We start from the raw sequence: 15,763 nt of genomic DNA on the forward strand, positions 1-15,763 counted from the left end.
AGACTGACACACTGGGATCCTGTCTTTCCCTCTCTCTCCTCTCTCTGCCTGTCTCTCACTTTAACTCTTCCTTTAATTAAAGTTACTAACCATAGACCTTTCTGGAGTCCCTGAGCTCCCTTGTCTCGTAGGTTCCTCTGGATCTCTGCTGCTGTGGACGTGCCAGACTCCAGCTGCTACCATTACTTCCTTCTTTCTTTCTTTCTTTCCTTCTTTCTTTTCTTTTTTAATTCCTTCTTTCTTTCTTACTTTCTTTTTCTCCTTTATTTTGTCCCTTTATCTTTTTCTTTTCTTTCTTTTTTCTTCTTTCTTTCCTTTTTCCTTTCATTCTATCCTTCTTATTTTCTGTCCTGTCTTTTCTTTCTTGATTTCTTTACTTCTTTCTCTTTTTCTTTTTTATTCTTTCTTACTTTCATTCCTTTCTTTCTTTCTCTATTTCATTACCTTTTCCTTTCATTCCTTCTTTTTTTTCTTTCTTTCATTCCCTCTTTCATTCTTTTTTTCCTTTTTTATTCTTTCTCTCCATGTTTCTTCATCCTTTAATTCCCTTTTCTTACCCTGTCCTTTCCTTCTGCCATTCCTTCACCATTTATTCTCCTCTTTTTCTTTCTTCTGGTCTCCCTCTCTTCTCTCTTTTCTTAGACCTTTCTGGAGTCCCTGAGCTCCCTTGTCTCGTAGGTTCCTCTGGATCTCTGCTGCTGTGGACGTGTCAGACTCCAGCTGCTACAACTACTACTATCCGTCTCCCCACTATCATCTCTCTCTCTCTTCATCTCCCTCTATCCCTCTCTCCAACACGGTCTAAGCAGATGTGTGTCTAACATGAGTCTGGTCCTGCTGGAGGTTTCTGCCTGTTAAAGGAAGTTTGCCCTGAGTCCTGTCTGTAAGATGGGCCTGGATCTGATCCTGTCTTGATGTTGGGTCTTCTCTTTTGTACGCAGCATGCCACTGTAACCTTCACGCCCGCCGCTGTCGTTTCAACATGGAGCTGTACAAGCTGTCGGGACGGAGGAGCGGCGGCGTCTGTCTCAACTGTCGCCACAACACGGCCGGACGCCACTGCCACTACTGCAAGGAGGGCTTCTACAGAGACATGACCAAGTCCATCTCGCACCGCAGAGCATGCAAAGGTACGAGCACTGAAACACATCAGTCTCAACATCACATAGTTCACCTCTTATATCCTCCACCTACATTACCTGAAGGTTTTAGCTACTATAATCTTTGCTTTCTTTATTTTCTTTTATGCAAGGATTATAATTTCTGGAGAAAATAGCTTCAATCTGACTTAAAGGTAGCGTGTACTTGTTCTAGCGCTGTCAGTCTCACACTTCAGGTCTTAAAGGCATTCCTCTGAGAGTTTAGGAGATAGGCGCCCACCTGTCTCGGTGTCTCTGAGCTGACCCGTGACGCTCTCAGGCTGTTTGGGTTCCCTGCGGATCCCTGACGAGACAAACATAACAAACAGAGCAGAGGTGCGAGCTGATCCACGGGGCGGAGCGGTGGAAACAACCAGCTAACCGAGCATGGGCACAGAAAAACAACACACAGGTGTGAGCACATACGTCAGGTTTTAGACGGAGCAGCCGAGGATTAATGTGCGAGGAGACAAAAGCTGAGCTCCTTCTGTCTCGCAACACCTCAGGGAGAGGAGAGAGGATCTGAGACCCTGAGCAAACAAACTTCAGTCACTCAGATATCCTCAAATACCTGTTCATATCTGTGCCTGTCTCTGAGCGGGACAGGTACGCCGACGCTGTAAAGGACTGGTGTGATGTAGTCTCTAAAAAATGTCCAGACACCATTTCAAAAACATGAACACATTTCTACAGAGAGTCAACATTTAGTTTTGTTTCAGACATGAAAACGTCTGTGAGAGGAATTCAGGGTTCATTTCCACTTGACTCTCAGACACAGAAGAGTCCGGACACTCTGCTGGCTTTTGTTGGAATAGTTTATTCAGAATTGATCAAGGAGAAATGTCATCTGGCGTGGCATTTATCCAATAAGATGAGGCTAAAACTAGGGGCCCATGTTAAGGACGCTTGTTCTTGTAAACAAGACCAGGTAAGAACGTGTGAAGCCAGCCCTGTCTCTATGGCTGTGACCCTAAGCTTGTCTGAGCAAGATCCAGCCAAACCTTAAAACGCCAGACACAAAGACTGTTGATATCTTTAAGAATACCAAATTTACCTCACAGTATCATAACCCCAAAAACAGGTACAGACCCTATAACATTAACACGGTCTCAGCAGATGTGTGTCTAACATGAGTCTGGTCCTGCTGGAGGTTTCTGCCTGTTAAAGGAAGTTTGTCCTTGCCACTGTAACTTGCTAAATGCTGCAAAGTGCTCTGCTCATGGTGGATTAAGATGAGATCAGACTGAGTCCTGTCTGGAAGAGGGGACTGGATCTGATCCGGTCTAGATGTTGGGTCTTTGTTAATAATAGAACATAGAGTACGGTCTAGACCTGCTCTGTTTGGAAAGAGTCTGAGGAGAACGTTTGTTGGGATTTGGAGCTTTATAGATAAAGATTGATTGAATGATTTACAGGAATTAAATAAAGCAAAAGAGGATAAATAAGAGAGTTAAAGTCACAACAAGAGCCTGAAAGGTCAGCACTAAGATCTTCAAATGAACTCAAACGGAGCCAGTGAAGGAGGCTCAGTTTCCTTGGTTCTGGATCTGAAGCTGATTTAAAGGTCTCTGTTTGAGGCAGGTGAAGATGGCTGTCAGTATGAGGAGAAGAAGGCATGTAAACAGTCTCTGTATGTTTAAATAACACACTGTAGATCAGGTTTAGGGTTCCTTCTCTGCCTGATAAACCTGTAAACCAGTTCAGGAGATGAATGTTGGTGTTTCTGCAGCTGTTTCTTGATGCTAATTTTCTCATGTTGGTATCAGAGCGAGTAAACTAAGTTGAAAACACTTCTCATGCTTTAGATTCATTCGTCCAATTCCAGAATGGTCTCCATGCCTCAGACCAAAACAGAAATCAGACCACAGGTGACACCTGTGAATAGAGATGAGGTCTAGAGGAGACTGACGCAACATCCAAAGGTTGTGCCCGCTCTTTCCCAAAAGCTGGATTGGTAATGTGAACATTACCTCCCCCTTTCCCTCCGTACAGCCGGCTCAAGTCGCTCTGGGATCCTACCTAAACAGTCTGATTGCTGCCTCTCTCCTCAGGTGACAAACCCAGCGTGATGCAGCATCAGTTAGAAACCTGTATTTATTGTTCAAAGCAGTCAACCATCCCGCTCTGCTGTTGTTGGACAGGAAACGGCGCTCTGTGCCAACACGGCTGGGAGGAAACCTGCTCTCATTCCCCGTTCCTTCACCCCCCCTCCTCCTCCTCAAACAACGCCTCACTTCTCAACAAAATGTCCTCTCAACGATCAGCTAATAAAAAGTTTGAGGTTTAGTGAAAAATGTCTGCCTCCATCTCCAGTGGCAGCGGCGAACGCCTCGTGCTTTATATCCCAGATTAACAACTTCACCCCTCATCGAGCGCCGTGTAAACACGGCTCTTGGAGAACCGCAGCGCACGCCCCCCCAGCCGCTAACAGTTTGTTTTCTTTCCCCCGGTCCCCTCACACGTTAGGCAGTCTAAGCCTTTAACCAGGCGCAGCACAGAGTCCACGGAGACGGAGCAGGTACATGCTTCAGTGCACCGGACCCCTCAGCTCCTCAGGCCCCCCCCCGCTGCTGCTGCAAATTAATTAATGGGTCCAATTTGTGCCGAGGCAGCGAGATCAGGAGATGTAGCCTGCAGCAGGGGAGTAAATACCTTTAGTGCACCTTTAATCTGACTCAGAAACGTTACCACCTGCAGCAGAGCGCGTGTCAGGTGCTGCAGGATATTAGAGGAACGACGGGTGACTGTCTAGATCACTGATTATGGATGGATGACCGTCTTATATGGCTTTAAAATTGGTCTGCACCTAGGTGGCTGAATATCATTTAAGCAGCCCGTTCAGGTAGTCCAATGGAGTCAGAGCTGCTGTATGCTGAGCTTAGATAACATCTAGCTTAGCCTTTGTTCTGTCAGCTAATTAATCATGAATCAATCAATCAATTTCTATTTGTATCGTGCCAAATCATAAGTGAACTCATGGCACTTTCAAGAGAAGATCTGGACTCTACTCTTTGTTATTATTAAAACAGAGACCTTACATTATTGCAAAATGGCAAGGACGACCTTCTTTAAAAGACAGAAAGCTGACTTATTGATCAGCTGTAGAGTAAAAGTGTGGAAGAGAGAAACAGTGAGATGGAGAGACGAGACGTGAAGAAAGCAACGAAAATAACAACAGAGACTTAAAGGACATGTCCCCTTCAACGCCATTGTATCATGAAACTGTAAAACTATTGATAGAAATGGTGTCATAGCATCATTAGCAGCTCTAGACTCAATCAATCAATCAATCAATCTTTATTTGTATAGCGCCAAATCACAACAAACGTTATCTCAAGACGCTTTTACAAACATATGAGGTCTAGACCACACTATGTCAAATTATGAACAGAGACCCAACACCAAGACAGGGTAAGACTCAGTCTGACCCCCCCTTAATCCACCATGATCATTGCACATCGCAGTATTTAGCTAGTTACAGTGGAGAGGACAAACTTCCTTTAACAGGCAGAAACCTCCAGCAGGACCAGACTCATGTTAGACAGCCATCATGCCTCGACTGAGTTGGGTCTGGAAAGACAGATAGAGGGGAGTAAGAGAGAGAGGTGATAGTGATGAGACGAGTCGTAGAAGCTGTTGCCGCTGGAGTCCAGCACGTCCGTATCAGCTGGAGTCCAGACCGTCCGCAGCAGGAGGACGTCTACGGCAGCTCAGAGGAATCTACGAGACAAGGGAGCTCAGGGACTCCAGAAAGGTCTATGGTTAGTAACTTTAATGGGACAGGCAGAGTTAAAGTAAGTGATGAAGGGGTTGGGGGGAAGAAGGTGAGCTAGGATCCCAGTGTCAGTGTGCCAGTTCCCCCGGCAGTCTAGGCCTATAGCAGCATGACAAAAGCTGGTCCAAGCCTGATCCAGCTCTAACTATAAGCTTTATCAAAAAGGAAAGTTTTAAGTCTACTCTTAAAAGTGGAGAGGGTGTCTGCCTCCCGGACCCTGACTGGTAGATGATTCCAAAGGAGAGGGGCCTGATAACTGAAGGTTCTACCTCCCATACTACTTTTAGAGATTTTAGGTACAACTAGCAAGCCTGCATGTTGGGAGCGTAGAGTTCTAGAGGGGTAATAGGGCACTATGAGCTCTTTAAGAGCTAGACTGGGAAACTCTACGTCAAAAACAAGCGTGGTTCTTCGTACGAATCTCTGCTTTTGCTGTTTACAAAGCTGATGTCAGAAGACCCGCCCCTTCTTGATTCTGATTGGTCGGTGATTAAGAAGTGCCAATGATGACACAGCAGTGTTCCAAAAGTTGAATTTTTTGCAACTGAGATCGCTGAACTGCATTCGGTTTAAACCAGTCGACACGGCCTCTTTAAGAGGCAACAGCAAAAACAAAAGTAGTAATATGACTGACATGTAAGAAACAAATTATTAGACATGATTTATTAATTTATGTTGTTCTTTTTCAACCTTTTTCATGCAGGTGCCTATAAATAAAATGTATTATTATTATTATCATTGTACAAATTGTAGAGTTTAACACAAAATGACACCATACCTGTAGCAAGAGAGGGAGGTGGCGACTGGTAGTGTTTATTGAAATAGATATATTTTGTATTAATCTTTTTATTTCCAGTGTGTTCAAGAGCCAACACCATTAATCCATTACATCTACATACAGATATAATACACTCATCATCTACATACACCTCCACCTCAGATAAATAAAACAGAAAAAAATGTAAATAAAAATAAAAATAAAAAGCTGGTACTCAAAGTCACTTACAGAATTTCCTTTAAATTTAATTTAATTTAAAAAAAAGAAAAGTAGGGAAAGAGATCAAAGATCTTATTATTATATATACTTTCATCTGTTGTGTTGTTAAAGTCAGTTTGTCCAGGGGTAAAAATTCTAACAGGTGCTCCAGAAATATCTTCAATATTGTGAGGAGTTAATTTTTCCAGAAAGTGATAGAAATATTCAAATACATCACACTATTCATGTTCGGTTATGTCATCTCTCTCTTAACTCTACCATCAGATCAGTTTATGATGCCGCTTTGTTTTCAGACCTATTTTAGCCCTTAGATGAACACGCAGCAGCGGCTTGTCCCGCCGCCTCCCACTGTTTCTCTTTTCTTTATGTGTCTGATCTTTTATGTTAGCACACTTTTTATTCAGACTTTATTTATTTGTTTTTCTCATATTCTTATTCACATATACTCAATTGAATGATCATGGAATAATTGGACCCCCCCCCATCAGGATGTAAAGTCAGGGTTCAAAATATATCACTGAAATCAAAAACAGCAGTACCAACCTATCACAACCATTGAAAAGAAAAAAGAAAAGACTGCCTAGTTGACCAAAACCTCATCTAGAGGCAGGTACCCCCTTATCCGTGTCAACATATATCTGCCTGCACAGATGTGTCTGATCTTTTGACAAAAACTCATCAGCAGCATGTTTTATTAAAAGGCCTGAATATGATGTTTTGACTGTTTCTCACTCTTTGATTACGCCACAGCTGATTTTTAAGATTCTATTCTATTAATTTTCATTACAGACGATGTAATTTGCATCCAAAAGAAACGCAGTGAGAGGAAAACTTTACAATGACTTGAGTAATGATTTTCATAGAGAGCTGGGTAACACAGTGATGATAATTTAAAAGCATAAATGGTTTGGAGTTGATTCCTAAACGATGGAGACCCTTCCACTCTCACTTTTTGACTTGATTTCACACGTACACTTGGAAGCAGATTTTACGACAGAAAAGCTGGTGGAAGAGAAACAAAGGAGTCGGAGCTTATTTTGAAAAAACAAATTTAATAAGCGTCTTGTTATGTTCACCAAGCTCCATAAACTCCATCTAAAAGAAACTCCAACCTCCGCCGCAGCACTTCAAGCTACATTTCAAATGACTCTGCTGGTGCGTATAACACATGCAGGGCTAATGGGGAGGCTGGGCGAGCACTTCAAACACTGGCTTCATGGTAAACGTTTGGCAGAGCACACACACACGTACACACACACACACACACACACACACACAGTGAATTTCTCACATTTAACTTCCCCAAACAGCTTTAACAGACTTTGAAGTGCGCTCCACTCGTCCACTAATGGGAAACATTATTCAGGCAGTTATTTGCGGGGAACTCTTTGCCAAAGGCTTTACATTGGAAACTCAAATCTGAAGAGTCTGATCACAACAACTCAGAGGACACAAACAAAGCTCTCCTGAAGGACACACACACACACACACACATTTATCAGACAGACAGAGAGAATACTATATTAATAAAGTTATCAACTCTTCTGCGTGACACCAGAGCGGACCTAACGAAGAGGCCGGTGCTCATCATGGGTGGAGGGATGCTGTTTAATTTGAATGAGGTTTCATGCTGGTGCGAGGCCCAGTGCCCATCTGTGACGGTCTGGAAGAAACCCAGCCTGCACATTAAAGTAAATTAATTTCTCACTGTGTTTAAGATTACTTGTCATTGTATGTCACGCTTTGTTCAGCACAGATATTTGTTTCGTTATGGTTCACATAAACCACATTTCCATTTTTCACATTAAAGGTTTCTTCTTGAAAACAAGGGCGTGTCCGATATTGGCCCGAGCTGAAATCTAATTGGCCACCCCAGATGCCTAACTCCAAAAGCTCTAAATTATGATTGGCCGTCTGCCTGACCAGAGGCAGGAATTAAGCTTGAACCGACTTATTAGGCTGTGTTGCAACCAAGCGAGAACCTCTGGTGTTAAAAAATAGAGCCAATGCAGATGTGCTACAAGCTGCAGTTCCTCAAGTGTCCACTTGAGGCTGTCGAATGTTGAAATGAACATGTTTACAGCCTGGTTCAAACAACAGGACTGGTCTGTATGCCTTGTCAAGGGGAGACTTTTTAATAATGCATCTATTGTGATTACATGAACGCCAAGAGTCATGCATAAATGTGCATGATTTGCCCGACAGGTGAGCATGTTGTAGTTGTTTCCCAGGAGGCGTAAGGTCCGCCTCAGCTCTTTGATTGTTTCTAGAGTAGATGAAAGTTAGGTTGAGTCATCATTTCCAATATGGCGACTGCCACCTTAGGGCTTCATAACGCCTCTTCAGAAACAACTTGGTGACACCACTGAGACCACTTCCATGGTTTGGTGTTGGGTTCTCATGGAGTTCCTTTATCTTGGGTTCTTGTTTTCCACTCATGTATATTTCTGCTCGTCTGTCAGAGTACTTTGTAAACCCTTGTTTTTAAAGCTGCTATATAAATAAATGTTTTATCATTATTAGTCATGCATAAACATTACGTCCCTGCCAGGCCTATAAGCAGGGTCCTAAATTAGCACCTGTCACTCGCCAAGTGATAATCATCTAGTTTGGCGAATAAGTAAGGTTGGCGCCATTATTGGATAAGACAACGGAAGAGAGATGGGGAATGTGAGAAGCAGAGAGTGGAGGAAGACATGATAAGAACCATTGCCTCTGTACATGGGGCACATTAGGCCAATGGCAGCCCAGTACAAACATATTCTAACATGATGACCACATTTCTTTTTGAGTGAATAAACACAACGCTTCCATGTGAGCATCAATAGCTGAGTCACACTTCTTAGCCAGTCTAAATGATCTAGATCCCTCCTCCTGCTTGGGAACAATCTATCTGACTTCAACACTTCATTTTTCTCGTCCTCTCCACAGCGTGTGATTGCCATCCAGTCGGAGCTGCAGGTAAGACGTGTAACCAGACAACAGGCCAATGCCCCTGCAAGGACGGAGTGACAGGAATCACCTGCAACCGCTGCGCCAAGGGATACCAGCAGAGCCGCTCTCCTATTGCTCCCTGCATCAGTAAGACTGACCTCTAAAGTACTTCATACATCAAATGCATTCATATGTTTGTTTGCATCCTGGTTTTGAGTCTCACTGTGGTTTTAATCTAATCTTGGATGAAGTAATTGTATGGCACATGAGAAAGCTGGTTGATTTTATCCATGTTTACATAGTTATTGGAGTGTTTCTGATCTGATATGGAAACTGTAAGATATATTATGGGTAAGGGATGCTAGTGTAACGTGGATTGACCAACTCAATGGGCTGTCTGCAAGGACAGAGGACGATGGGACGAGCTAACTGTTTCCCCTGGTTTCATCTGTTGGAAATGATCAAACAAAGGTACATCAATCATGATAGTTATTCCTTCCAACAAACTTAACAACTGTAAATAAGGCAAACTAAGACACGACACACTTTAAATAAAGGAAAACACACAGCTCAAAGACACAGGGGCTCAGTTGTGGAGATTAAGGATATACTGTGCAGCCAGGAGCCGGTTCCACTGTTCCCACAAAAGGGCTCACACAGGTGAGCTGGCTGTCCTTGATGAGCTCTGGAGCTCCTCCCACTCAGGCAGCAGGTGAGCAGGCCAGGGAGAGCCAGAGTTGTGCTTAAAACAGCTTATGGCTTTGTAGCTACATTAGCTCCCTCCATGTACGACTCTCTGTCTTGCTGACCGTTTGCTATCTGTCAAAAAGAGGTGGTTCCTGGGTGCAGTTTGCCAAACCTAATGGAGTTATGTATGCATTCTTACTTTGCCTTCACGAGCACATGACTCCAAAATACTCAATAATATTTAGCTAAATGTTTATCTTGTTTTAATAACCAGCACTAGCCTGGTTAGCTTTGATGCCAGGTCTCCCAAATCCCAATGAAGGCTCCCTGAATGAGACAAGACCTGAAAAGGACCGGACGTGCTTTTAATAGGCGGCTCAGTTTACTTTATTTCAAGATATTTTACACAAATATTGGGCTGTTTAAAGCAGAGCCAGGATACACAGACCATTACAGCTCTCCTAACAAGGCCTTGTGTGCCTTTAACACCGCTAACAGTTTGTCTCACAATAAATCCACAGAACCAGTCCGAGGTAACGATGTCTGATATGTTTATTGGCTGTATCTGTTGCGTGCAGATTCCAGGCCTGCGGTGATAAATGCCAACGCTTCACACAAACAGAGATGTGTTAGCTTGGAGCTGCTTTAGCGGGGAGCATCACGTAGCTGGCTGGCATCAGCAGATAAGATAAGAGTAATGTCTGGGAGGACATGTACACACAAACAATTGTCCACTACGCTACAGAGGTTCTGATAAAGTCATGTGAAAATTGGACACGGTGTCTGTGGAGAATGGGAGTGATGTGTTTGGCTTGAATCCACGGCGGTGATTTAAACCTGTGGACCTGCTGGAAAAGGATTTCTTCAGTCTTTGTGGATAGGAAACAAACGTGGTGTAAAGTTGGAGGAAGCAGAGTCTGTGAAGAGAAGGACTCTCGTATGTTTTCAGATAATGTGTTTCATTTTAATAGTCTGATATAAAATCTTTGTTAGATGTAACTTCCTGCCAGCTCAGACTTTAACAAGACCGTCGACTTTGGCTCACTTGACCCACAGCATACCACAATCAGGAGGGAGCGAAGCATTAATAGGAAACTCACAGTCACGATACACCGTTTCTTCAGCACATCTGGGCGTCTGAGTCGATTTTCATTAACAAGAAATCCCATTCACCAAATCTCACATGGCGGCAATTTCATCTGGCATAGCGATCAGGGAGGAGAGCTCAGAGGTTGTGATGCTTTGTTCCAGGTTTTATACGTATGGGATATCTTGATTTTAATGAACATCTACTGCCATGGTTATCATTCCATACCTTAGCTAACCCACTAGACACTGACTCGTCTCTCCTTGTGTTTTGTGTAACTCTACTACTCAGTAATTATAGCTCTAAGCTTCTTCCTAGCTAACTTATATTGTCAAGAAAATGGTTTAACACCATTGTTAGATATTATTTAATGGTAGGGTTTGTCAATTTAGCACAGGATTTTAACAGATTTTACCATTTGGTGGGATTTTACACCTTTCATATTGTAAATATTACATGTTAGCAAAACTTACTTTTCACCCTGTTTCTAATAATTACTTATATTTAGTGTATAAATGCTACTCTCAGCTAACGTGAGGCAGATTTTTGGGGGTTTTAAGAGAGGCCAAGATTTTATGAATCTCCTTTTGTACTGTAACTTAAACAGTAGGCCCAATATTAGCTTCTTCTTTTAATGCTAATATCTGTTGGGCTTTGTAGTACAAATGTTTGATGTTGTAGCTAATGGTGACAAATGTATCGCTATGGGATAATCGCTAGACCAACCTGGACACATCTTAGCCAAGGAGTTCTCTTTAATGCCCTCAGGGTGGCGCTATCTCGCTCCTCCTAGAAAAACAAACAGATACTCAAATTATTTTATTCCTTCTGCCATCAGACTTCTAAATGCTGATAGAAGTTTTTTTATTTTTTTTATTTACGTTTTATTGATTTTGTACATAAACAACAATGAACATGAAGACCTATAGACAAGTACAAAGACTTCGGGGGGAAAGTAAAGACTTACATAAAGAGACTGGTAGACACCACCAGAAAAAAAACAAATATGAAAATAAACAGATGAGTGTCAATCACAGTCCAAGCAGAGATCACCTAAAATCCGGTCTGATAGTAGAGACATATGAGATCCATTTTTGCCAATTTACAATAAATACCTCCTTTTGTGTTCTTAAATTAAAAGTAATTCTTTCCATCACAAAGATACTGTACACAATATCAATCCATTCATCCACATTGGGGGCCTCCCTCTTCAACCATTTCTTTGTTATAGATTTCTTACAGGCCACTAGTAATATTCTCAGCAAGTATTTATCTCTGTTCCTCCAATCTAGTTCCTTTAGATCAACCAGATACAACAGATTGAAACATAAAGTTATTCTTGTTGAAAAGACAGTCTCTAGGATCTGATGTATGCGCAACCAAAATGGGTTCACAACGGGGCAACTCCAAAATATATGATAGTGGTTCGCCTCTTTACTGCCGCAGCATCTCCTGATAGCAGTTTTTAACAGTTTGGAACAGATTGTCCTTGTGAAGTTGTGAAGTTGTGAAGTTGTGTATTTATAAAGGTGTTATTTATTTCTTGCTACTGTGTTTTACAAAAAAAGTTATTATAGTCTATTTGAATTTATTCTTTACTCTTTATGACAGCCCCATCTTAGACGGTTGTTGTCACTGACATGTTGACTGTTAGGAGTTGTTTGTCTGTTTGTTAGTGTTTGTGTTGTTTATCAACAAGCTGGTACACTGCAAACCAAATGCCCTCTGGGATTAATAAAGTTCTCTGAATCTGAATCTGAATCTAATTTCAAACATGGATAGAAGTAACTCCAGGTTTTTAGTGTTGCAGGATTTTCCAGTGTCAGATATATTAATAGACAATGAAATTATAACTATTCTTCAGATATTCTACGTTAATGAGACTTAAAAATATAGCAGAGCATTTAATTAAACAGTATTTTGCTTCTGTACATTAGTGTAAATATGGACAACCAATATAACCCATGACATTCTCACATTAAGGGATATATATATCACATAATTCAGAGAAAAAACAGGAAATTAAGCCAAATATTTATCCTCTTAAGTCATCTGTTTTATCCTGTGTGTGTTGCATGTTGATAATTTAGATCTGTATGTTTTCCTTTCTTCACTCAGAGATTCCAGTTGCATCTCCGACAGCAACGTACACCAGCTACGAGGAGCCATCAGGTGAGCGAATGAAACATTACCTCCAGGATTAAAGTCATGAGTTTACTGATGTCTTGGTGTTTTACTGATATATTAATGAGTGTTGGAAACTAGGTAACATCATGCGTACAGTATTAAGCATGTTTTTCCATCCACTCAGTCTCACTCCTTAACCAAACAGCACTCACTGAGGTCCGTCTGCAGCTGATGTAAACTCCAGATATTTCTCCAGTGCTCCCTGTGGCCGGGTTGTCAGTATTCCCAGCCTGCCAAGCAGCCTCCCCAGGGTTTCACCCCTAATCTGATTACATGCTTCATTTGCACCAGTTTGTATTTCAATCAAGGCCTGCTGGGCCGACAGTGAGGCCCTATTGTTCGTGTGCTCTGAGAAGGGTGTCCGCGCTGGACTGCTGACATTACACCGTGTGCAACAGAAATATTTACTTGCAGGTTTAGTGGCGATGATCTCTGTACCCGACTGTTGGCCGGGTACAGAGATGACTTAAAGTTGGACTAAGCGGTTCAGTGTATGAGAAGGAAGAGGGGTGTACAAGTCTTCAGCCAGTAGACCCCATCACTGACTTCTTACATTACTCAGTTATTAATTATAAATGCTCATCGACAATCCTTTCCATGATAAAGATGTGGCATTAATGAGCTGGAAATACATCTATGATAATAAAAGCTTTGCTGATTTATTTAATAATGAGGTAAGACGGGACTTATTGTTACTGATGAGCTATCAGACATTCAAAATCCCTGATATTTCCTCCACTGAGCTTCTAATCTGTCCGTCAAAACACAAGCAATGTATTCCTGTATCTGGTTCTCTGAAACAAGTGAACCACAGGTAGAAACTCTCACGCCTCCATGCATCTTTCTCTTCACCATTGATCATTTTTCCTCATGTAAGTGAAGAGTGGTTGGGCTCAGCCTTAGAGACAGGGTCAGGAGCTTGGAGTGGAGCCGCTGCTCCTTCCGCATCCAAAGGAGTCAGTTGATGTGGTTCAGGCGTTTGAGAAGGATGCCTCTCTTTAAATGTGTTCTGGGCACATCCAACTGGGAGAAGGCCTCAGGGTAGACCCAGAACTCTGAGGGATTATATTCCACCTGGTCTTGGGACGCCTCAGGATTCCAAAGGAGGAGCTTGAAAGTGTTGCTGAAGACAGGGATGTCTGGGTCGATCTGCTTGGACTGTTGGATGTATGGATGTATGGATGGTACTTTAGTAGCTCCATGTGAGAGCTTGGTTTTTCCTGATTTAGGGCATATTAAGAAACACAGTTCCCAAACAACACACGCAATGGGAGCTGATGCAGCAGGCTGCCATCGTGCACGGCGCCATCATGGAGGGTTTTAACAGGCAGAAATCTCATGCAGAACCTGAGTCATTGGTTGAAGGCCTCCTGCCTCGACTGAATGGGCTGAGAAAGGCAGGAAAGAGAGGGATGAATTGAAAGACAGACGGAGAGACAGCAATGAAAATATCACCAGATCATAGAGACGTTTGGTAGCAACGCCAACAGTGATGGAGGGGACGTAATCGCATAGAGATGTAGAGAGAGAGAGGTCTCTTAGATTAGAAGGGGTGTCAGCTTGTTGGACTTTTGCGAATGTTGAAATCATATTTTTGAAGCTTCTACTTGACCTTTCACCTCATCTGAGCAGGTAAAGGCAGGCTGTAAACCTGCTGCCTTTGCTGGTCCTGTTGCTGTAGTTTGTTTTCACCATGATACAGATTTGGGTTGAATAGGCTGAGTCACTCCTCTTCATCGATCAGTGTCTGTAGAAAGTGGCGCCACTGACTTCATTCAGCTTTGTTGTGAGTCCCACTTCCTACTATAGTGCCTGCCGAGGCTGTGTGGAGTTTGGATTCCTGTCAGAAACTCCACACAGTCACCACCCTCCAAATTAGGAGCAGCGTGTTCCCCTGGGACCCCGCAGGACGAACGTGGCACTGCTGCAGAGACGCACAAAGGGGGCGTTTGTCCCCGCAGCGGGGGATTGGACCTTAATGAGAGCTGAGAGTGTAATGGCCCACTGCGGCGATTGCGCTAAGGGGCTAATGGGACACGTCAGCTATCAAAGGATGTATGATACAGGCCCCCAGGGGACAGCGGGAGATAAAGAGGCCCCCCACCCTCTGCACTTCATTTACATGGAAATCAGGCGTGCTTGATATGGACTCGTCAAATTCATTTACTTTGGGATTTCCTCTTTTCTTATTTCTCCCGCCACCCCAGAAAGCAGCCCGGCATTCCAGCAGAAATGCTTTCTCTACATACATGAATTCAATCCTCATCCCACGTCCCAAACCACTTTTTTTTTTGAGAGGGAGGAGAGGGGCGTTTTTTTCTTCCTCAATCATTACCCAGGCAACCTCATTCACACGGAGTATAATGGGAAAGAAAGGGGAAGACTGGACAGAGGGCTGGAAGAAATAATGAAGTTTGTCCATATTCAGGCAAGCTGAAAGGTCCCCCCTCTCTCTCAACTGCCCCCTCCTTTCTCTTCACACTGCCCGGCTTTCCCACCCCCCCCTAGAAAAAAAAGCACAAGGCTTATTGCTCTGGGAGAGGTGGAGAGGGAGGGGGGGGGGCGACACTCAGAGATGATCTGGTTCCAATTTGTGTCAGTCAGAGGAAAAGCGGAGGGAACAAATGATTTCAATTTTTCAGTTTGCCCTCTGGTTCCACCGCTGTTACAGAAAGAACCCGGCAAAGTGACACCGCAGCGGGCATCGATAAAGCATTCTGGCGTGCTACCTCAGGTGTAAAAATGACAGCGCTGAGGCATTAATCAAAAGTCTGCGGGCTTGTCTCTCTGGGGGTTACACATCATTTAGCCTCAGAGAGCGTTTTCACTTTCTCTCCTCGTGAGGCCCAGACGCTGCGAAGGGTCCCCGCTAATTTCAGGCAGGGCACTTGTTAATTCCCCCTTGAGACCTTCCTTTGTGCACGAGTGACCTCTGCAGCCCTCGGAGCGCACACACA

General features: G+C 43.2%; 2 protein-coding genes across 2 annotated transcripts in view; one reads left to right on the forward strand and one right to left on the reverse strand.

Moving 5' to 3' along the window:
• Positions 1 to 15,763, reverse strand: part of LOC117832378 (phosphoinositide 3-kinase regulatory subunit 5-like) — a 92,570-nt gene that overhangs the window by 43,048 nt on the left and 33,759 nt on the right. The window lies entirely within an intron of this gene.
• The window catches only part of ntn1b (netrin 1b), a 55,949-nt gene that overhangs the window by 30,627 nt on the left and 9,559 nt on the right, over positions 1 to 15,763 (forward strand). Inside the window, exons 2-4 of the mRNA XM_034711479.1 lie at positions 942 to 1,130; positions 8,843 to 8,992; positions 12,738 to 12,791. Coding sequence (XP_034567370.1) covers positions 942 to 1,130; positions 8,843 to 8,992; positions 12,738 to 12,791 — 393 coding nt within the window. The remainder of the gene's footprint in view (positions 1 to 941; positions 1,131 to 8,842; positions 8,993 to 12,737; positions 12,792 to 15,763) is intronic.

The sequence above is a fragment of the Notolabrus celidotus genome, chromosome 20, assembly GCF_009762535.1.
Source record: "Notolabrus celidotus isolate fNotCel1 chromosome 20, fNotCel1.pri, whole genome shotgun sequence".
In the NCBI taxonomy this organism is placed as follows: domain Eukaryota; kingdom Metazoa; phylum Chordata; class Actinopteri; order Labriformes; family Labridae; genus Notolabrus; species Notolabrus celidotus.